Source organism: Halictus rubicundus, chromosome 11 (genome assembly GCF_050948215.1).
Source record: "Halictus rubicundus isolate RS-2024b chromosome 11, iyHalRubi1_principal, whole genome shotgun sequence".
Lineage (NCBI taxonomy): Eukaryota > Metazoa > Arthropoda > Insecta > Hymenoptera > Halictidae > Halictus > Halictus rubicundus.
The window spans coordinates 7,876,562-7,899,168 of record NC_135159.1 but is presented as its reverse complement, the minus strand read 5'-3'; the positions used below and the strand labels follow the sequence as shown (position 1 = coordinate 7,899,168).

General features: G+C 40.6%; 1 protein-coding gene across 2 annotated transcripts in view; it reads right to left on the bottom strand.

Moving 5' to 3' along the window:
• Positions 1–20,705, bottom strand: part of LOC143359132 (sodium channel protein 60E) — a 30,216-nt gene extending 9,511 nt beyond the window's left edge. The window contains exons 1-11 of one of the 2 annotated variants that reach the window (XM_076796847.1): positions 18,382–20,690; positions 12,220–12,428; positions 7,846–8,066; positions 6,918–7,098; positions 6,197–6,274; positions 5,970–6,111; positions 4,936–5,070; positions 3,861–4,090; positions 2,986–3,536; positions 2,770–2,858; positions 753–2,143 (exon numbers count right to left, since the gene is read on the bottom strand). In XM_076796847.1, coding sequence (XP_076652962.1) covers positions 753–2,143; positions 2,770–2,858; positions 2,986–3,536; positions 3,861–4,090; positions 4,936–5,070; positions 5,970–6,111; positions 6,197–6,274; positions 6,918–7,098; positions 7,846–8,066; positions 12,220–12,428; positions 18,382–19,524 — 4,370 coding nt within the window. In that variant the 5' untranslated portion in view covers positions 19,525–20,690. Of the gene's footprint in view, positions 1–752; positions 2,155–2,769; positions 2,859–2,985; positions 3,537–3,860; positions 4,091–4,935; positions 5,071–5,969; positions 6,112–6,196; positions 6,275–6,917; positions 7,099–7,845; positions 8,067–12,219; positions 12,429–18,381 lie in introns of those variants that run through there. The other variant, XM_076796848.1, reaches the window with a different exon arrangement.
• Between the last annotated feature and the right edge of the window lie 1,902 nt (positions 20,706–22,607).

Genomic DNA, 22,607 nt, shown 5'->3' with positions numbered 1-22,607 from the left:
TGTATCTCTGCTATCCAATTCGTAGACGTTTGGCAACTTACAATCACCGAATAATACAACGAGGGGGCGTGGTTACGTTACCACTGTTATATAATGGCCTTGCAGGGGCGTGGTTTCGTTATTCCCATATAAAGACTGTTCTAAAGGTTTTCGTCGTCTTTGTGTAGAATACTTTGTAGAGATTTCACGAAACCGTTTCACGCATACAGTGTAACGGGGAGGTGTGGTTTCGTTGGTTTCTCTGTTCAGATGGCCCTTGGGGACGTTGTTTCGTTACCTCCCTGTACAGAATGCCTTGAAGGAGCACAGTTTCGTTCCCCGTATTATGTACAGTGCTGTGCGCAAGATGTGGTTTTGTCATTTTCTGTGTATAAAACCACAAAGAGACTTAGCCTCGTTATACAGGGAGTCTGTGGCGTGGTGTCGTTGCTCCCTCCGTGTAGAGTGCCCTGATGGGATGTGGCTTTTTCACCTCCCTGGTATAGATTATGCTCAAGGGACGTGGTTTCGTGATCTCTTTGCAAAATGCCCTAAAATCGCGTGGCTCGGTTAACCTTGATCACGAGTATCCCAATGGGCGTGGTTTCGTAGCTCCGTCAGCATAGACTACCCAAGATTTGATGGCTCTCTAAGTCTGAATACCCATACCCGTACCGAAAACCGTAACAATCATCCCCCAACAAATTCTAATCCGATCTGAAAACCTTCGCATTTACAGGATCAACTATCCCAATCCCAAAAACATGTCTTACTTTTGATAGCACTGCCTGGGAAAGCAGTCCTGGGGCTCCTTTCTGCGGTTGTGCCTGCCGAATCCGGGGAAGGAACCCATACCGTCTATATATTTCCCCTTGCTGTCCCTCCTCCCACCGACCGTCAGCTCGTCCACATAGCTGACCAACGCGTGCCAAGGTCGTTTTGGCCCCCGCTCCTCCCGCTTCGGGATCGTCTCTTCCTGACGCAACATGGCCGTCCTCTCCTCCGGCGCTTTGCTAGCCGAGTACTTCGTCTGATCCTCGTCTCTGCTCTCCTCCGTGTTCGCCTCCTTCGTTTCGGGCTGTTTCTCTTGATTATCAACTTCCTCGCAGTGCGACTCATCGTCCTTGCACTCCTCCGGCTCCTCCCACTCATTCTTGTGCTCCTGCTGATTGTACATAGGATCATACGTGAACACCGGCTGGTTCAGGCTCTCCTGGTAGGACCTGTTGTACACGTTGTCCTTCGGCAGGCTGAGCACCGTCTCCTGAATGGCGTATTTCGTTTCGCTGTCCGATCTGTCCATCACCTGGCGCACTATCTTCTCCAGCCTAGGGTCCTTGCTCTTGCCCTTCCCTTGACCCATGCTCGAGCACTTCTTCTTTCTGATGATCGAGCGCAGACGATCGAACGATCTAGCGAGCTTAGAATCCTCGCCGACCTCCTCCTTCTTCTGTTTCAGCTCCTCCGAGTTGAAGCTGTTGAGCAACAACGCCAAGAAGAGGTTGAGCACCATGAAATTACCCATGACTAACGCAGGCAGGAAGATGGCGAAACAGGTGCCCGGCCCCTCCTCCTGTTCCGCCCGCATACAGTCCCATAGCGGCTCGATCCACTCGCCGCACAGTATGCGAAAGATCATCATGAACGAGTGAAAGAAATCGTTGAAGTTCCACCGGGGCACCGGGTCAGGGTAAAACTTGTCCAACGTGTAATCCTTGCTGAACAGTTGCATGCCGATCACAGCGAATATGTATATCACGATCACCAGGACCAGAGTCAGATTACCGAGGGCACCGATCGTCGAGATGATTATGCTCAGGAGAACCTTCATCGTCGTCCAGGACTGCGCCAGCTTTAATACTCGCAGTAGCCTTAGCCCTCGTATCACGGACAGGCCGTCTACCAGCTCGAATGTCAGATCTATCAGAGACGCTGACACTATTATCAAGTCGAAATTGTTCCACCCATTGGCGAAGAAATCTTTGCTCAGTGCCAACAGCTTCAGCAAGCATTCGAAGGTGAAGATACTGGTGAACACTTTATTACCGATGTTTAGAGCCTGCCGGATCGACTCGCTCATCCCATGGTGCTCCATCGCCAGGAAACCGGTGTTCAGCACGATGCACAGCGTGATCGTCAGCTCGAACAGCGGGTCTCTCACTACCTGAATTAGGGCTACTCGTCAGTCAAAAGTAGAGTTACTCATAATTCATGTCACACACCTTAAATCAGAATCACTTTTTTTATAAATGTATTAAGTAATTTCCTCTTCTTCTGCCAAGCTGGATGAATTAGTTTACTTAATGATATGTAATGCAAATTTTGGATAAAATTGCGTTTAGAAAAAAGTTATGCCGATTGAAAGTGTGTGTTATCAATTATGAGACTCACTGTATATTAAAGTTCTAGCTTTGCAAGCGCAGTCAGTCTTCGGTTATCGTTCGGTATTCGTTTATATAAGATGCAGAAGACTCTCGAAAAGAAGGAAATTTACCCACGACAATGTTTACATCAACGTGTTCTAATGGTCCACAGGATAAAAAGTTCTAAAAAACACTGTGTGGCAAAAGACAATATGGTCAGTGACCTGAAGAGTACTATGAAATGTACGGTCAGTGACATAGAGGTCACAGTGGGTCACATATTGTAACTCATATTTTTACATTCTTTAACTTTAGAAGCAACTATTTTTTTCATTTAGAAGCGAAACAAATATCGAACCGGACCCCGAATCGTTTGCTATTCAACACGTTTTTCTCTTGACCTCACGTTTATCTTCTCGGTACCTACCTTGTATAGGCAGTTCTGAAACCGCAACCAGCCCTCGTAATCGATGCAACACTGTATACATTTCTCGCAGTTACGATCTGGAAGATCATCTGCATAGAACAAGAAATGGGAAGCAATTAATTTATATGTACGCATGTATAAATTGCAAAGCTGAATCATACAATATACAATTCACTGTAACTGTCAAAATACCGTTCACGTTATTTTGTCGCTTACCTAATATAACAATATGCGACAGATACTCGGGCGGCAGGGTGTACATTTGTTTCTTCGTTTTGACGCCGTTGCACTTGAATACCCTGATCTCTCGCGTGGTCCCGGGAACACCGGGAACGTTCGTGGCAGCTCGTAAGTATCCGGAACGCGTCGGCAGTGGTTTTTCTCGTTCGCTTTCGACGTCGGCCTCGGTATCGTTGTCGTTCCTTCCTCTTGTCCGGCTATGTTCGTGCTCGGCATTCACGTTGGCGTTGCTGTTGCTGGCTCCCTTCTCTTGCCAGTCGGCCCTCTCCCTGTGATCACGCTTGTCGTGCTCTTCCACCGAGGTGACGTCGTCGGCATCGTGGTCATCGACCACCCCCGAGTCGTCCAACGACGACTGCTGATTGCTGTTGTTGCTCGCCTGCCTCGAGTGCAGCATCCTCCGGTTTGGAGCCAGCCTGTGGACCGTGCTGTTCTCCGTTGTTCGCGGGCTGACATTCTGCAGGAGCAAGTGGGACGGTCGAACAGTCGAATGCCTCGGACTTGGACTCGGGCTTGGCGTCACCGACCTGCTTAATGAAAATACCACAAGCATTTGTACATTTCTACCAATGTTTAAGTTTCTTGCTAGGTCAGTGACCGCACTGACGCAGAGAGTACGGTCAGTGACCGCACTGACGCAGAGAGTACGGTCAGTGACTGTAGTAACGTAGAGGGAACTGCGGTCAGTGACTGTAGTAACGTAGAGGGAACTGCGGTCAGTGACTGTAGTAACGTAGAGGGAACTGCGGTCAGTGACCTGATGAAGATAGTGGAGACTGGTCAGTGACCTGTTGAAGATAGTCGAGACTGGAAGACTGAAGTGTTGATGTATTTATATTTAATGAACACACCTGCTCACTACAGAACCAGTTTTCTCCTGTCCGGCCGCGCCAGTCCCAGCATTGCTTCTTCCACGTCTTCTTCTTCGCGTCTTTTTGCGTGTATAGCTACTTAGAATAACACCTTTCCTAGCATCCAACTTTTTCTGTTTCTCCTTGGCAAGCGTCTTCACGTTGATCTTTGTCGGGTCGAAACTAAACGTCGAGTCCTCGCGATGGTCGGTTAAATCTTTCCTTCGTTCCTAGTGGCAGAAAATAATACTGACTTAGTGAATTGGTGAAACAGTAGCGCTTTGTTTTATCGACAGCTATTCAGGCTCAAATATTTTAACATTTACTTCGAAGTTTTAATATTTCCATATCTTCAACAATTAAAAAGCCGTTATTATATTCAATTTTTCGATAAAAAATGGTACATAGAGATAATATAAGTAAATAATAAAATTCGATTATCGAAGATCAAAAAGTAGAATTTTGGTACAGTCAAGTTTCAGATTATTTAGATTAGTCCTTTTTGTATTTACCAAAATATTTTTAAAAACCAGTAAAATTAATAGAAGAAATTTGTTTGCAACTAGAATGTGCAATTAAAAAATTGGAAAAGTTTATTGCACTTGCATAATGTGTCGACCGTAAGCAGCTAAATTTTTTCTCGAATTCTTGCGCGTGACTTAACGAAGAAAATAAACCGAAATCAGATAATTCGATTTTTCTCTTCAACCACCGTTCCAATCGAGGCAAAGGGTTGAAATGTAATAAAAACTGTTTCTTCTCAGGAAGCTATCGAACGGCTCGGTTTAATTTAGTTCAAGGCCGCTTTTGCCTCCCTTATACAATCTCTATTATTTGGGCTGTACAACAATTTTATCCGACATTTTCAAAATTTCGAAGAATTTAAACAATCTTTTAGGAATTTTTTTTAATTCGTGTATCAATCCAAATTGTCTTTATTAATCAAAATTTTACTCTCGACTTCTGAGAATTATTCCCAACTTTTCAGTTGCAAAAGACGTGATTGCTTGTTTGCGAAGAGATATTGATGTTCTGGAAATTTGACGATAGCTATTTTGTCAATTATCGTTAATACCTCGTTTGTAATTTCAGCTTCCTCTTCATAACTCAGCGCGACAACAGCGAGCATCAAGTTAATTAGGTAAAACGAGCCGAAAAACACGACCACCGTGAAGAACGAGACGCTGATAGGTCCGCACGCCGACAACACCTATGCAATCATCATTCAGAGTCACTGAATATACATTTCATGATAACAATTATTAGTAGATTGCTGATTTTAATGCAAAATAGAATTCTGTGGGTACAACTTTTATTTGCACATTGCAAACGATATTACGATATTAGACTTTATCGAACCATAGATTTTACCGTTTTTCACATTAATATGCAACACAAATGCATCAAAATCCGCAATCTAATGACTATGTTCGTAATAGCTAAGACGTGATGGTAAAAAATAGCCAAACAAACGGATAAACATGAACACCAGTACAAGATGTCAAGAAAGCATATAGTCACCTGTGCTGGGGGTGATTTTTCATACATGTATTGGATGAACATTAGTAGAAAAGCGCTCTTAGAATTGTTTACAACTGTGATAGTTCATTTTATAACGTATTTTTCTTTGATAATGATTTGATCAGTGATCGCGGTTGGTCACTGATCACGGCTCATAGCGTGATCTAGGTCAGTGGCCACAGTTGGTCACTGACCACGGCTCATAGCGTGTTCTAGGTCAGTGGCCACAGTTGGTCACGTATCACGGTTTACAGTGTTTTCTAGGTCAGTGACCATGGCTTTTAGGGTTATCTAGGTCACTGATCACGGTTTACACTGTCCCTTGGGTCAGTTAGCGTTCAATGTTCTTTAGGTCACTGACTATACTGTTCCTAGTCGACGGGACTTCTCTAAGGTCTCCCAACGGTTTTCTGCTTTACTGGCAAGTAGAACATATTCACGTAAAAAGAATTTAATTTACATTGTTGTAAACAACTACTGCAAGCGGTTTTTCTTGTCCATCCAGGATTGTGTTTACGTTATGCGAGCAGTCTGTAGTTATAAAAGGATGGTTGATTACTACTTATTGGTCCGGATCAGGCAAGATACCTTATTGTAGACGTCTTCCCAGTAATCCAGAGTAATTAGCTGGAACGTGGTGAGCATGGACCATAGGAAATTATCGAAGTTCGTATAGCCGTGGTTTGGATTCGGGCCAACGCAAAGGCAGATGTAGCTCTCGTTGCAATGTCTGCGGAGGCAAAGTTTCGCGGTGTTAAAACCGAGATGTCATTCGAGAGGCAACCGTGAGAGATAACAAACGAAGTTTAGCAAACCTGGCGCCGGTCGCGTTGCCGCAAATTATCGGCTCCTCGTCCTCGTCGAATGCCCAGTTGGATGAGTTCCAAGTCCACCTGTGGACGCCGGAAAGTATCGTCTAAGGTTAATGCCTTTCGAGAGACTCGACTCAACTCGTCGAGGCTCTATCATGCCTGGTCGATACACACGAATGTGTCGCAACAGGGTGCAAAGAATCGCCCGTGCCAATGTTTCCGAGCACGTACCACGCTCGTCAAAATAAGAGTGGCTTAATGGACCTGACTACAAGTATTCTTCACTCGGGAAACCTGTTTTTCAACGGGCGGACGTACCCAAGTGATGGCCACCGATCTCGATGCGACTTTTATACCAGATGGACATTGGTGAAAATGTCACTTATTTCGTGGAACTGAACGCTCCTGACTATAAGATGGATGACATTGTTTTTCAGTACAGTAAACATTTACAATTTTTCTCTTGTGACTTGGCGTTTCCTTAACGGATTAATTGATTGTTTTAATTGCAATCGAGGATAGTTTGATCGATGAACAGTTTTTGTTATTAAATGTATACGTTCTTTTTTTGTAATAATCTTGAGCATATGCTTTAGTAGGCCATAAGAAAGGTATTTCAAATTTAGTACAACGGGTGTGTCGATTCTTATTAACTGAAGTACTATTATTATTATTATCACTGTGTTTTGTTAATATTAACGTGTTTTTGGAAAATAATACATACTCGTTCCAGTCGATCTGCGTGTTATTCAACTCAATAGTCTTTACGCATTTGTTCCGAAGCTCCCCCATATAAACTTGTAGCGCGAACAACGCGAAAACCATCAGGCAAAAGATAGTGAGCGTCATGACCTCGGCTAGCTGCTTAAAACTATGTAGTAACGCGTTGATGATGGTTTTTAAACCTGGAATCACACAAAACAGTCAGCACGTCAATAACAAAAAAAAAGCTAAATATTTTATATCTTATTTTCTTGTAGTATGCGACATTAATTGAAATTAGAAGGATTCGAAATTAAGTGAAATATTGCTATCTTCTATTTATATTAAACGAAACACTGTTTTGTATTCTCTAATTTATTTGGAAATTCTTTGATTTAATTCTCTATTACACGAATAAAACCAGAAATATTTGTTTCAAATGACCATTCGCAATTCACGCTAAAAGTGGTAAAATTCAAATGCATACTAAATACACTTTTGCAAATATTTTGTGAAAATATTTCAAACCTTATTTACAGTAATACGAAAGTAAATAATTATTTCGGATCAACCAGTGTAACGCAATTTAGGTAATAATCTCAAAAAACATTTATTACTTAATTTTAATTTTAGTTGTAATATATAATATTTAATATATTAATATTTTCTTTCTAGTTCGAACTCTGTTTTACCGAGCACTGCGTGACACGACATTATGTTGATAATATTCGATATTTCACAGCTATTCCCACGTGTCTTTATGAACAGCGAGTGCATGTAAGTACAGTTACACAGTTCGCACAGTAGTTCCCGTAAATTAGGCCGTAAAGATCGATACCCCCATAGAGTTCTGTACGTTGCTCATCGTCGTTAATTCCAAATAAAATACAGATACAAATTGTGAACGAAACAGCAGCTTGTATATTATAATGGATATAATGATCTGTTACCAGGCATAATTGATACGGTCTTCAGCGCTCTGAGCACCCTAAATGTCCTCAGGCCAGCCAGGTTGCCCACCTCCATGCCTATGGTGGCGTACCCGCTGGTGATCACCACGAAATCCAGCCAGTTCCACGGATTCCGCAGATACGTGTACTTATTCAGCGCAAATCCCTTTGCTATCGATTTGATCACCATTTCGGCTGTGTATATAGCTAGGAATATATATCTGCAAGGAAGAGAGAGAGCCACGTCGCCACGGCCGTCTTCGGTAAATATAATGCTCCACTTCAGCACCCACGAGCACCCCGGAGCACTTGACTTTCTAACTAAATGAATTTTCTGCGCCGAGACTACAACGTTCAAGTGACGTTTTCACTACCTCCACCGACGGAATAGATTTTTATTCCAGCTATAGCGGAGAATCACTGAACAATGCACTCGATATCAGATTTGAAGGATCGTTAGAGAGGGAGAGAAAGAGAGAGGGAGAAAGGGAGGAAGAGGAATTTCAAGAGAAATGATTTTCAATTATATTGTAACTTTGTGAACAAGAATCAAAGGATAATATGCTGTCAGCTGCTTGGAAAGAAGTCTCGCGGGACGGCACAGAGGCAACAGAAGACCTGCCTCTTCATAATCTGATTCGTTGGCATTGTCGCTTTGACCGATGGCAAAATTATAAGCGGCTAACGGCCAATCAGGCTCGTATTTCTTCCAGGCGACTTATTTCTAGCTGGCCGGAATACCTAAGCTCAAATTAAAGCGTCTCTACTTTTACCACCACCAATTGCATTTTTTTAGTAATGTAAAAGCAACTACGAATTCCATTAGTTTCAATCTTGTCGTTTATTAAGCTTGAAACACTGTTAAATCAACTATCAAAGTTTGACCCATTGTAACTCTGAGGAAAGGAATTAGGGAATCATGTACCCAAGCTCAAATTAAAGGGTCAAGTCTCTACTTTAACCCCCATGAATTAAAATTTTTTTTAGTAATGTAAAAGCAACTACGAATTCCATTATTTTCAATCGTGTCGTTTATTAAGCTTGAAACACTGTTAAATCAACTATCAAGGTTTGACCCATTGTAACTCTGAGGAAAGGAATTAGGGAATCATGTACCTAAGCTCAAATTAAAGGGTCAAGTCTCTACTTTCACCCCCACCAATTGCATTTTTTTAGTAATGTCGAAAGGAACAAGGGGACCATGTACGTTAGCTAATTTTAAAGGGTGAACTTTCACCCCCACAAATTCCTTTCTTCAGAAATGCAAGAATCGTGAACTTCACTTTTTCCAATCTCTGCATACAATCAAGATTGATACTTCAACTGCCACGTCAAACATACACGCCTGACACTATTCTTTCGCCAAACTTGAAAATCAATTTTTCTTACCATTAAGGAAACTAAACTTTGTTAGCATCTACGAGGTATAAGAAGGTTACGACAGTAATTGCTATAATAGATTTTGCCTTTCCTATTCTTGCATTATTAATAGACTGCGGATCTTCGTGTAAAATAAAGTAGTTCTACCTCAACTGCGACAAACAGATTTTTCCTTTCTTGATCATTTTAATAAGTTGAGAATAATGTAATATTTTAAAATTGTTTTTATTATTTTGTATCTCACCAAATTTGTGCTATAAATATACAAAATCCGCAGTCTAATTGTTAAACAAGTTGCTCCGATTTCGTGTAATTTTTACAAGCACTGCTGTGACAGTGGCATTGATGTTTGATTTGTCGTAACTTTCTGAAGAAAAATGGCATCGCTATCTACCCAGGCTTATTTTAAAAGGTGAAGCCAATACTTTCATTGCCACATGTTAGCTATCTTTGATGACGAGAAAACTGCTTGTAAATTTTATTTTTTCCACGCTCCGCTCTTACCAAAATTAAAAAGTCGTTTGATTCAACGTTAATGTTTCAGATTCTGTAATTTTGTTAAAAAGAATCGTACGATTACGTACCATGTCTCATTTCGAAGGGCGAAGTCTCTACTTTTTACACCCCTAAGTCATACTTTCGGGGGTTCTGCGACTTCCAATGGAGTGCAAACGAAAGAGACGAAATACTCTTTCTCGAGAAAATTGGGGTAGGGGACCCAATTGTGCCTATATTCATTCTACTAATTTTTAAAGCATATTGAATATTAAAAAAGAGATATTAAATTGTTTTCATTAAAATCAGCACATTAATATAAGCACAGTAATTGGTAGCCCCACAGTAATTGGGTCCCTGACCCTAGTACATGTTCCCGACAAATTTAAGCTCTTGCAATTTTGTGAGAAAGATCGAATGGCAATCTGCCCACGCTCGTTTTAAAGGGCGGAACCTCGACTCTGAAGACCCCTAAATCGATTTTTCAAAAACACTGAGACACGCGCTAGGAAGAAAAGACGGTAACGTTTCCAATGGTACAAACGTATTATCTTTTCTTTTTAGCGCGTTCAGAGTTTACATAATTTTATTATTTTTCAGTTAAATGGATCCGTTAAGTCATCGTGGTTTTTTTACACACGTATTTTGTTGCCGTTTGAACGTGAGCAGTGGCGCATTCGAACAACTATCGGCTTAGAAGCACTCTAACGGCGAAGTATAGTTTAGAAGTTATTAGAGTGGTAAAGCCACTTACGAGGCGTTCAGGTGATTAGCCTATAGCCCAAGTCGAAGAAATAAGTAGGGCAAAACAAATGGTAAAAGTGGACAAATCGGATAAACACTCGGTCGCAACGTGTGTCGCCTTTCAATCGGTTCTTTGGGGAAAGGACGTGGGCATTCGACAATTATTTTTTGCTGTTAATCTTTGATAAAAAAAAATATTTGAAACGAGGATTGGAGAGCGTATTTCTGTTTTTTTTTTTTTAATAATCATCTTTTTCCTGGTTAGGTCGAAAAGAATTCTTAAAGTTGCTGTCTGAACGATTGTACAGGGTGTCCGAAAAATGTCGCATTTCCCTGAAAAGGGTGATAGCTAAGGTCATTTGAAATAACTTTTTCCTTTACGAAAATGTTCACCGCGGTTTCGTTAAGGAGTTATTAACGAAAAACACGGACCAATCAGAGCGCGGCTACAGCGGACGCTTAGCAGCCCAGCGACAAGTAGCGCTGCGCTCCGATTGGTCCGTGTTTTTCGTTAATAACTCCTAAACAAAGCCGCGTTGAACATTTGTGCAAAGGAAAAAGTTTCTTCAAATGACCTCAGAAATCACTCCTCTAAAAGAAGTATAACATTTTTGGGATATCCTGTAACTAGGGTAAGAGATCCAATTACTGCGGGGGTACGGTGCCTATAATAATTATACTTATTTTTAAAGCATAATGAATATTAGCAAAAGAGATATTGAATTTTTTCATTAAATCAGTTAATGTTATATATCTCTTTTGTAATATTTATTATGCTTTAAAAATAAGTGTAATAGACACGGTAATTGGTAACGGCACAGTAATTGGGTCCCTTACCCCAGATGGTCTTTTTTTGTTTTTCTTCTTTATTTAATTACTCGCGCGGTACAGGAAATACGGGAGCACTATTAATCGTTGCTAACACACGCGTTTGTCTGTATTCTACAGATGTGCACGTGCCATAAGTGCATAAAGATCCGCCAGTCCGCCGATTGTAATCTATAATTACACAGTGCGGTATATAAACTACAATTTAGCCAGAAATGAACTGTTCGGATAATAGAACATTCCGGTGATAGAACGTTTCGATAACGAACCGTTTGATAATGTCCCGATAACGGAGGATCTACTTTGATCTACAAATTCATTAGCAGATTAACGAAAAGATACAACTAAATTAGTGATTAAATTTTGTTGGCTATCTAACCGATATTCGACGGAACACTCTTCTCGTCTAAGTTCACCCTTCTCGTATTTCATTAATAAAATGGAAATTGGAAAAAATATAGTTAAAATCATAGTGATTCCAATTTTTTAACATTTTTGCATCCTAAAAATCCTAATAAAGTATATTATATTTGAATATAAGAAAATAAAAATTAATTTCCACAACTAATCGAAGAATAGTGTCACTCGTGTATATGGACGTCATGTATGTTTTCATAATGATCCTTGCACTCGTTGCGTTGGAAAAAAAATGGTCAAAATTGTTTCTCACGATATATGAAAATTCGAGAAATCTTTAGAATACTTTATACTTCTTTAGAAATATGAATACCTAATGTTGAAAAACTTGGTAAAAAAATATATTTCCCTGTTCGAGTGTAGGTCGAGGAATGTGCTTCTATTGTTTTTCTAACGATTCTCTTGACTGTAGCCCGGCTAGGATTTTTCTTGTGAAAAATGGCCGGGCGTCCGGATGCTCGTGGGCGATGGGGCTCTGTCTAATTAAGTTGAACTGTTAATTGAGCTTACTCTGCTTCCTCGATGGTTTCCGTCATGGCGAGGAAGGCACAATTTAATATTATCGTAGCCATGACCATGTAATCGAAGTACTGATTCGTACTTAGGAAGATACAATACCGTCTTATAGGATTCCACGGTGAGAATATGAACCAACTGTTCGTCGCTGTGAATCTATGGATGTAGTTCTTACGAAATCTCTTCGAAACCACGCAAAACGTCTGGAACAGAGAGAAAAAGAACCATCGGGCCTCTATTAGTCCTCTCGAAAAGCATTTAGAGCGTGTTTAGTTGGTCACGTGACGAAAACAAAGAAATTTCGCGGGCGCGCAGAAAAAAAAAATCGTCCCGAAATAACCGCGTTTTCCATCGTGAAATTTCCACGAAAATATTTCTCGTTCATTTATTCGGCGATCCTTTAATGTATAATTAATCAACACGAATCTTGTCGTCGATTAGTTCGTTCATAAAAAAAGTTTGTTATCAATTTAAAAAATATTTGGACTATTAATTAATTTCATTAGATTAATTGTAAAAGGCAATGTAAAAGTTTAATGGAAATATCTGGTCAATTTCTAAGCAATTGTTTAAATAATAATTAATAACCATAAATTTTGTTATTAATTCATTCATAAAGAATTTTATTATCAAGTGATATTTTTAGTATCAATTAATTTATTAATTGAGAAACAGTTAAAATATATTACGGAATTTTTTAAATCATCCTCCGAAACAACTTTTAAAATTTTGAATTCAAATTATAAATTTTTGATGGATTATCACTTTATAATATTACAAGTATTGATTATATGTATATATTCTTAATTTTTGAATAATTATGATACGTATTGGTACATTTATTTTTATAAATGTGTGATTGTATGTATCATTCAAATACACAATTTTGTAATAATATAATTACAATGTTATATGTATAGTTGTACATATAATTGATGGATTACTCAAATCAAATTCATTTAAAATTTGGACGCTCCTACAAATTCTTTCATAGACAGTTGCAAAAGCAACCTCGGCTGTCATATATTTACTTTCATATCGATGACTTAATTAAAATTATGCAATATTTTCATTTCATTTGAATATATTAATTACTCCGTTCACACATACACAACACCCGCTCCATGTGGAATCTCACTAATTTGCTAATTAAAAACAAAGAAGCAGGTATTATACACTAACACACAGAAATTGTAAATAAAACATCAACAAAAAAGGTTCTGTATTAAAAAAATCAAATTTGTTAAAATCCTTTTATAAAATAAGAATTCCGTAAATAGATGAATGTCTAATTACAAAGCTTGCAGTGTTAAAATTTTGCATTCTAAATTGATAAACTTTAATGACTATACAATATCAGTTCTAAATCTTTAAAAATCCAGTTATTAAACTTGTAATATTAAAATCTAAAATTTTTAATTTATAAAATCTGTATTTGTGCTGTATCTAAATTCTGAATTTACACAAATTCATTTTTTGTTTAAATTTAAGACACGGTATGGCGCAACTGTCGAAAATTATTTGCGAGATTAGGGTTCATTTATCAGCCTCGCCGCGGAACCAAACAAAAAATTCGCACGATGACGCTTGCCGCTCCGTGTCAAGGCCGCGATTAATGATTAATAAAAAGCCTCGTTGGTAGATTGACCCAACGGTGGCCATCGCATCGTTTCCTAAATTTTTCTTTAAAACAGAAAGAAAAGAAAAACAAAGGTCTATTTTCGTGGCATTCATCGTTTTTCAACATTAAAACTGCTCACCGATGACTCAACATTTCACAGACCCAGCAATAACGATCGTACACGGTGTATCTACGTAAAAAAATTAGGTTGACAACGAACAGTATAACTTTTCGATGTGATCCCTTTGTTTTCGAGATAATCGACTGTAAACATCGTGGATGCGCTAGTTAGTGTTTCAAAGAGATGCTGAAAGTCAATTTTCTCAAAAACGAACCCTAATGGCGCCAATTTTTCATGGAGAATTATCCTGAATTTCGATTTTAGCCTCAGCTATTCCATAAGTGACGTAAAAGAACAGATAAGTGTCCGCGTACACTTAAAATAAAATTTTTTATAAGATGTATGGTGCAACAATTAAACTGCGGATGTTATGGCAAAAGTGAATAGGTAAAATTTCAAATAGTGGGAAGATTAAAAGAATTTCAAAATTCCTTGCGCTGTAACATCGAGGCAGACTCGCAATGATTTCAAACAAATATGTTATTAATTTCGAAAATTTCATTAGAAAACGTATAATGAAATTTTTTCATATGACGCTTTGCTTTCGAGAAAATCGATTTCGAAGATGCGTCAAGTTCGCATGCTTAGCGAATGCTACGAAGTAGAACCGGCAGGTCATGAACAGACGCATCAGACGATTCCTATTCAATAGCAAGCGCGCTCGCTGGATTTTCAAACTCGATTTTCTCGGAACAAAGCCCCGTCTGACAAAATTCTATCCTACACTTTCGATTAATTTTTTTTTATGCTTCCCCTTTTCTACTGCACCCGCGATTAATGAAAAACATTAATTTCTATATCCTGTGTCTTGCAATTGACGCACACTACTTTAATTTTGCACAAAGATCCGCAGCCATATTGCTATGTAGAAATTTTGTTACATAGTAATATTTTTGTGCTATAGCAATATTTTTATACCATAGTAACATTTTTATACTAATATTGCTATACAGCCATATTGTTATAATTGTTTTTTGTAATTAGTTGGTGGACGGGCGAGATGAAACGGAAATACAATGGCGTGGGAGGATGTATGGGTTTTTGAGGGCCACCGCACATGTAACAGTTCTTCGAATCGAGGCGTGTAATGGCGGGCAATATTTTAAAACAAACTCGTCTTATTTCTGTGCCAATTTCAGCGGCCATTTTAGATCCCGGTTATCGGACATGGTTGTCAGGCTCCGGCACACGGCCTAATATTGCTGACCGCGAAAGTATTGGCGCGGGAGCATGTCTGTAACGGGAGCCGCGGATCTTGTGCATTTACGGCGAATGCAAATGCAGCAGACGCAATAAAACATCGGCTTTCGAGCGTGGGTTAATGAATCAAGTTTCCATTTTTGTTCGACTCTCGAACCGTTGCTTTCAAACGACCAAGTTGCCCTTCGACTATTCTTCAGTGTATCGATAGCCGTTGCACCATATTCCGATAACTTAATAGCTGTCATCGACAATTTAATAAACGAACGTTTGAAAATCATTCGATCATCGAAAGAATCAGGTTTCCATAAAATCATATAATAATTTCATAATTTAAGATAGTTTGCATGAAAATCCGCCGTCTAGTTTTGTGGTACAGCGAGTTGTCAAAGTTTATGAAGAAAAGATTATTCTTTAATATCTTATAGGTTACCGAATAGGAATGAAACTTATACTAGTCTTTTTATATTTATATTTTTCCATGTAACCAAATATCCTAACAGTGCTTTTCCCAATAATTATTTTTAAAACTTGACTTGTCATTCTGTAAGCGAATCTCTCATAGATTCTATAATTTTTAGACAAAAAATTTACTAGTAATAGCCAAATATGTAGTCTGCAAGATGCAGCAAAAGTTATTTTAAAAATATTCTCAAAGATTTCCACCGACCTGGAATTAAGTGGTAGTAGTCTACAACGAAAATTGTGTGCATTTTCTACAAATTCCAGTATTTTCGAATTTAAGAGAAACGACTGATTAGCAACCATTACAAAAAGTTATCATGTTTTTGCTTAAAAAATTCCAATGTGCCAATATTGACCAGCAGTGGTCACCAAAATAATATTTCCTACAATCATATCTCCCAGAAAATTCACTATTTCCGTATGAAAAAATTACTAGCGTTCGTCGAATATATTCTCTAAAAGAGCAGTCGACAATTGTCCAAAAATTCCTGTCAGTTTTTCCACAGAAAATTCCCGAACGTGCAGGCGCAGGTGCGCGCGAGAGCCAAGTAGTATAGTCCCGCGATAAGTCAGACATCGGCGACAGCGGTGAAAGACTCGAGAAAAGACAGATTAAAAACGCAATCGTTCGAATTGCGGCGTGCCCGAGGGCCCATGGGCGGGACCCGATTATCGGACTTCGGCAATTAAAAGCGAGAACACCGTTTTTTTCTGTCGGCACATGTAGAAATTCTCCGCTTCAGGCGACCGCAAAAAATTCGCGTTACTCGCGTCATCGAACCGGACGAAGAGTTTTCCTCTTCCCCGTCGCGAAATACCTTTCCCCTCTGCTATCCTTGTAAACAACGCCCAGACTCGGTAAAGTTACTGGAAAAACTCCCACGGTATTTTGTTTCTTTTTTTTTTTGCCAACCGCCAAACAATTTTGTTTCCACTGGGAAGACAGACCAAGCAATAAATAACACAGAATACGCACATCAAAGGATTTAACCATTTATACGAAGAATATACTAATTTCGTAATTATTGTGTTGTCGTATTGGTGATAAGAACCAAACAATTTTTGCCACAACAAAGACGAACTAAAAAATAAATGACAGGGAGCAGACAGTAAAAGGTTGAACAATTGATCTAAAAAATGTATTAGAAATGAACTGATTGTTAACGGAAATGAATTTCTATAGAAACTTACGTGTGAAGAAATTATTTTGCATAATTATATTGCATAACGTTTACTTTCAAATTGACTTTTATTGTAATTCTGAACGGTTTTATACTGAATTTTACTCTGTTGCAATTTTGTTTAAATTTTAGTTTCAATGTTTATTTTCTAGTAAACATGTGCTGCAATTATAATTTTAATCTTTTACATCAATTTTTTTTTTGTAATTTCATGTAAATTTTAATTTAAAGTGTGAATTGTTTTAAAGTTTCATATTTGCAGCAAAATTTATGGCGTTTCTGTACTATACAAGCTCTTTTATCGCTTAGGACGACAAAATTGTATTTAACGACGTGCGCTGTGCTTCATGCTCGGCCACTGTTGGCACAATTGGTTAATTTCCTTCAAATAAAAACGCCAGACATTCATAATGTATGGATCAATACTAAGATTACAAATACCGAATATTCCGTGAGCCACGGCCACAATGTTACACGGAACCATTAACTGTGCCAATACATTATAATCCAACAGTTTCTTCAGTTAGATGCATACTAACTTCCATTCGGGTTACAGTGCCACAAGAAATCCAAAAAAAAAAATGTAGAATCGATATAAGAATCTAACTTTACTAATATCTAGAACAAACACAAATTACTCTGTATTGTATCTAAAGCCATGTACAGTCGGTAACAAAATCAGTGTATACCTATCACATTTAAGGGAATTAAAATATCAAAAATTCATTTAAATAAATTTTTTATCAATTAATTTCATCGATTTCTCGGCAATTCTTTTATTAATTTTTGAATCAATTCTTTTGATGAACATCTTATCTATTACTAGACTCAGTTTTTAAAAAATGGAATTTTGAAAGGAAACCTTTTTTCCCAAAAAAAATTTTTTGAAACAACTATTAATTTTTTAATAAAAAAATTCATAACAAAATTGCAATAAAAGAGAGTAAAAAATTATTCTCGAAATGTTTGCTTTCATCAGAAATAATATTATACCTGTGAATTTGGATAAAAATATTTTCTATACAAAATACAACACCTTTTTTAAAACAAATGTCCATATCACCCAACAATCTTCACATTCAATTGTTATTTAAGAAGCTTATGAAAAAATAAATTTTTCTTCCAATACGTCGGTTGTATTAAATTTGATTAGACTCTGTTCGATACCACAACAAGTCTAAAATTCTCAGTAAAATTTGTTTTTAAACTGTTAAAAATGACCCCTGTTCGAAGAGATAAAAATAAGCTTTATTCTAAACAGTTAAAAATAAACCCTATTCGAAATAAACTTCAATGCAAAAGGGGATCGGATTATTCAAAACTAACCGAACGCTACAATTCGAAATGACCAAACCTTTCAGTTCCTCTCCCACAACAAAGAAAGGATTACTCATCCCCCGGACACAAGCCATCATCCCCCCTACCACAAGAATCCGAAAATCTCAATAATAGCCGCGTCATTATGCTTGCAAGCGATCCGAATAGAGTATCGGATTCAGGCCACCTATTTCGGTGTGAGCGAGATCAAGCCGGTGAACCGGGCATCGATTAAAAAAGCCAGGACGAACCTCGTCATATATAAAGTTGTCGATCTCCTCGAGCGGCCTGCCGTAGAGGTCGGTGGGGAACGGTTCGTATTTGTTTGGAAGCACCGCGCCGTCTTCAACAGACATCCGCCTCTTCGGTTGAAACCCGTAGTCCCTTACAAGCTGCACAGTCCTGTTCTCCAACCTGTCCAGACTCTCCTTGGTGAACAACTTCACGGTCTGCTTCCCACCGGTCGGTGTTTTCACGCTTCTGTTGCCGTTGTCGTTCCCAGATTCTCGACCGGGGTCGGGTACGTCCCCGTTAACGTTAGCACGTGGCGTTCCAAGCGGGTCGACTTGAATCTCGGCGCTGCCCGAATCACCGGTGCCGGAATCGGCTGAAGTACCCGCCACTGCGGTCAGGGGAGGCCTGAGTCTCGCTACGTCCCTGGCCCTGGTGGTCTCCCCCCTCTCCGCGACCGCATCGGGGTCCGTCGAGTCCCTGAAGGGGGTAGCGCGTCTAGCGTCAGCCGTCGCCACTCCCCTCCCTTCGGTTGGTCGGCCCTCGTCGTGATTAGCGAATCCGCGACGAGTCTCCTCAGCGTAGGAAGCCAACGGGTAACTGGCGAAGATGGGAGAGGGTGTCTCGCAACCGTCGGTCTCGTGACCCGGGTACTCGGGGGGACTGAGGCCTTCAAACCCCGGCGGTGAGGCCTTATCGCCATCTTGAGCGGTGCCGGTCTCGCTGGCCGGCGAGATGAGGATCGAGGCGGACGCCTTCCTGCCGCTCGATGTCGGCGCTTCGGCGTCCCACGGTTGCCTCTCGCCAGGAGAGAATGGCTCGCTCCACTGGTCCCTAGCTCGTTGGGGCCCGTCCCGTCTGGAGAGCTCGTATCTGGGCCCGGCATGCTCGCCCCTCCTCGTCGGCTGGGGCGTTCGCGAGAGGCCGATCCGCTGTCGGTCGGATAACTCGAACTCTTCGGCAACGGGTGCCGCCGGCAGGTTCAAGCTCCGCTGGCTGCCGACGTCGTGGGACAATCGAGCGCCCCTGTGAACGAGCTGCTCTTCTCTGGAGAGGCGGCTCGCGTACAGGCCCGCCACTCGAGGCCGATTAGCGAAGCCATTGTCCTCGGAGCCGTCGCCCGGAGAGCATCCCTCGCGGCCGCCTCCTTGCGAAGGTATCATTGGGATCTGTTGGTCCTCGGCTCATCGAAGTCTGCAGCCCGAGCATCAGGCGGGCCTCACGCGACTGGCCCCGCGGGGCCAGCGTCCTCCACCTGCTGCTCCCCCGGCCTCGAACGGAGCCCCGGGGACGATCGCCTCGGCCCCAACATCTCGTGTATCCCGGTTGTTGCCGCCTCCCGAGGGCTCCCTCGAAATTTCGAAGAGCGGGATGATGCGGTGTTCCGAGCTATCGACTGAGCGCGCCGAATGTGTGTCGCGCGGGCACGGTATATAGGCTCTCTCGGCTTTTCTCGTCGATGACGCCGCTGCGACGCGACGCGCGTTCCGCCTCCGGTGTCGAGACGGTGGTGGATCGCTAGGGGCCTAGTCCGGCCTGTCCTGCGACGACTCCTGCGTTGTTTCGGCGACACGCGATCCTACGGCGATTCGCATCGTGCACTACTAGCACGGTGTAGGAGGAGGGGGCGAGAGAGGGGAGGCTGGCAAAGGGTTTCGAAACGGGGTTGGTTTCTCGCACGGGGAATATTCCTCTTGGACTGACTCGACGCTGGGTCACTCTCGGTTCCGACACTCGCGAGCCTCGGTCACACACATCTACACACACACACACACATACACACACGGGGACACCACCTGTTCTAGCCGAGGACCGCTGGGCGAAACGTGTGCCCGATACTACTCGGACGATGAGATGACAACGTCGTCGTGCCGATGAATACGGCTGCGGGGAGGGGTGCGGGCGGGCTGACACAGTGACGAGTACAAAGGGGGAGCGCGCGAGCGTGTCCGAGCGGAGACGCGGGGGAGAAAGTGGCACGTAGCGGGGCCGGGAGAAGGAGAGACAGCCCCGCGGCGGTCTGCAACCTCTCTCTCTCTTTCGCGCGAGTCATATAGCTCGATAAATCGTCTCGCGCTCTCGGCGGCGGCTCTCGTCGAGGGTGCGAAATCACGGACCACTCTCCGGACGAGAACTGTGACGACGCGTATGGGAGCCGAGTCGATTCGCTCTTCGCTTTTCGCCTCGCGCGCGCGCGCGTATCGAACGCAAGGCTTTCTCGTTTTAGGGTTGCCAGATACGAGCGGTAACGTGCACACGCGCGTCACGGGTTATCGCTGCCGCGAAACTAAGCAGACCGACACGGACGTTCTTCGGCCACCCTTAGCGCTAACCCCCACCACCGAGCCCGACCCCTGCAGGTGACGAGGCGGACGCTTAATCGCTTGCACGGCCTTGCCGATCTAGCGAGCTGCGGCGCCACGGTGTTTTATATTCTGCCATTATTTACAATATTTTCTCATCGCATTTCTCATTTATCGTTTAATCCGTTACGTTAACGATCGCAAGGGCTTATGCTTTTGACGATTTTATGGTAGCCATAAAGCCTGGACTCGTTCAAATCCCCATGCATTCAATCTTTTTCACATATTTTTGAATTAATGATTTGAACTGGCCACAAGAAAATTCGAGTTTAAATGAAACGTTTTTTTTTTCACTCTGGGTGAAAATGGACCCGACATCCGCCACTCGAGGGTTAATCACCAAGATTTTCTGTGATATTCAATGATGTTGCACTTGATTACAACGCATACTTTTATACCTCAAACGTAAATTAATTTGTGATCACGCAAGAACATAGAAATGTACAATAATCTTGGTATTGGTCAACAAAATCAATAAAGAAGTTTGTAAAGAGAAATTGATAGTACATTTCCCGTCAGCGGCAAACACGTGTGACGACGACGAATTTATAACTTTTATGGAATAATATCTTTTCTCGTATTTCAAAAGAGGATAGAATGTATTTAATAGAACAATATTTAATAGTCACTAGCAGTAATATCAAAATCGTAAACTCATTATCAATGTTATTTACTATGTCTACAACGGGAAATTTTTGTTGCATAGACATGTGTCCATAGAAATTAGTTTTGCAACTAATTTAACAAACATTTATCAAACCTGTATATCTTATAAATTCAAAGTAATCATGTACACATTAAATAAAAATACTTGCGAGATTTTAAGTATATTTGTATCAAATGAAAGTTTGATTTCATTAAATGTACAAGTATAAAATACATTTATACTAAAGGAAATTGTGTCTAATAGAATTTAAAATTGTAAAATATCTGTTAAATGAAAATACATTCGCAAGGAGTTTGAATTCAAACTTCCCGCGTGCGTCTCCTCATACGCAACCCGACCGACACCGATGCGTTTAGCAATTCTAGCAGAGAGGAAAATTCCTCGCTTCTAGCCTTGATTGCGGGAAATATTTAAATATTTAAACAAATTCCCACTTCACATATTCACCATGGCAATCCAAAATCTCACCCCCTACACCACCTTTTAAATGTCGCATAAAATAAAATCTGCGAAAAGTCAAAACGTCATGGCGAAAAAAAGGAAACAGGGTCGAACAACGCAGCAGTGGCGTAGGAGCACATCGTGTGCCAAATTAATGTAGCTTTTGCACCACAAAGAATATTAAAATGAAATTTTCACTCAAAGATATTAAGAAATATTTGCTTCCTGATTATATACAACGTCATCATGTTGTATTTGTTCAAGCATTTTCTTTATTTTTTGAATTGTATTACCCTGAAAAGTAACAAACAGAAAATATCAAATTATTTCGTCAGGATATGATGAAAAAAAAGTAATTCTTTCGGTACCTGCAGGTGTATATAAATGTTCATTGTAATTGCAAATTGTACTTGAGAGTGGAAGACATGATTTTTTAATAAATTGGGGTACTTGAGAAGATTTTTGGTTTCCATGGTAGAAAGTTAAAATGAGAATTTGTTTGAATATTTAAATGTTCGCCTCAATTAAAGAAAGAGGTGTCGGACGCAGCGGTGTCGAGCAGGTTGCCTACGAGGTGGTGCACGCGGGAAGTTTGAATTCGAATATCGCACGGACGTATCTTTATTTCATATATGCTTTACAATTTTATATTTTATTAAATATAGTTATCTTATTAAATATATTTCATAGTTCCATATTTTATTAAAGACAATTCTATGTCATAAAAATGTATTTTAATACTCGATGAATATTTGATTGGATGATTAAATGAACG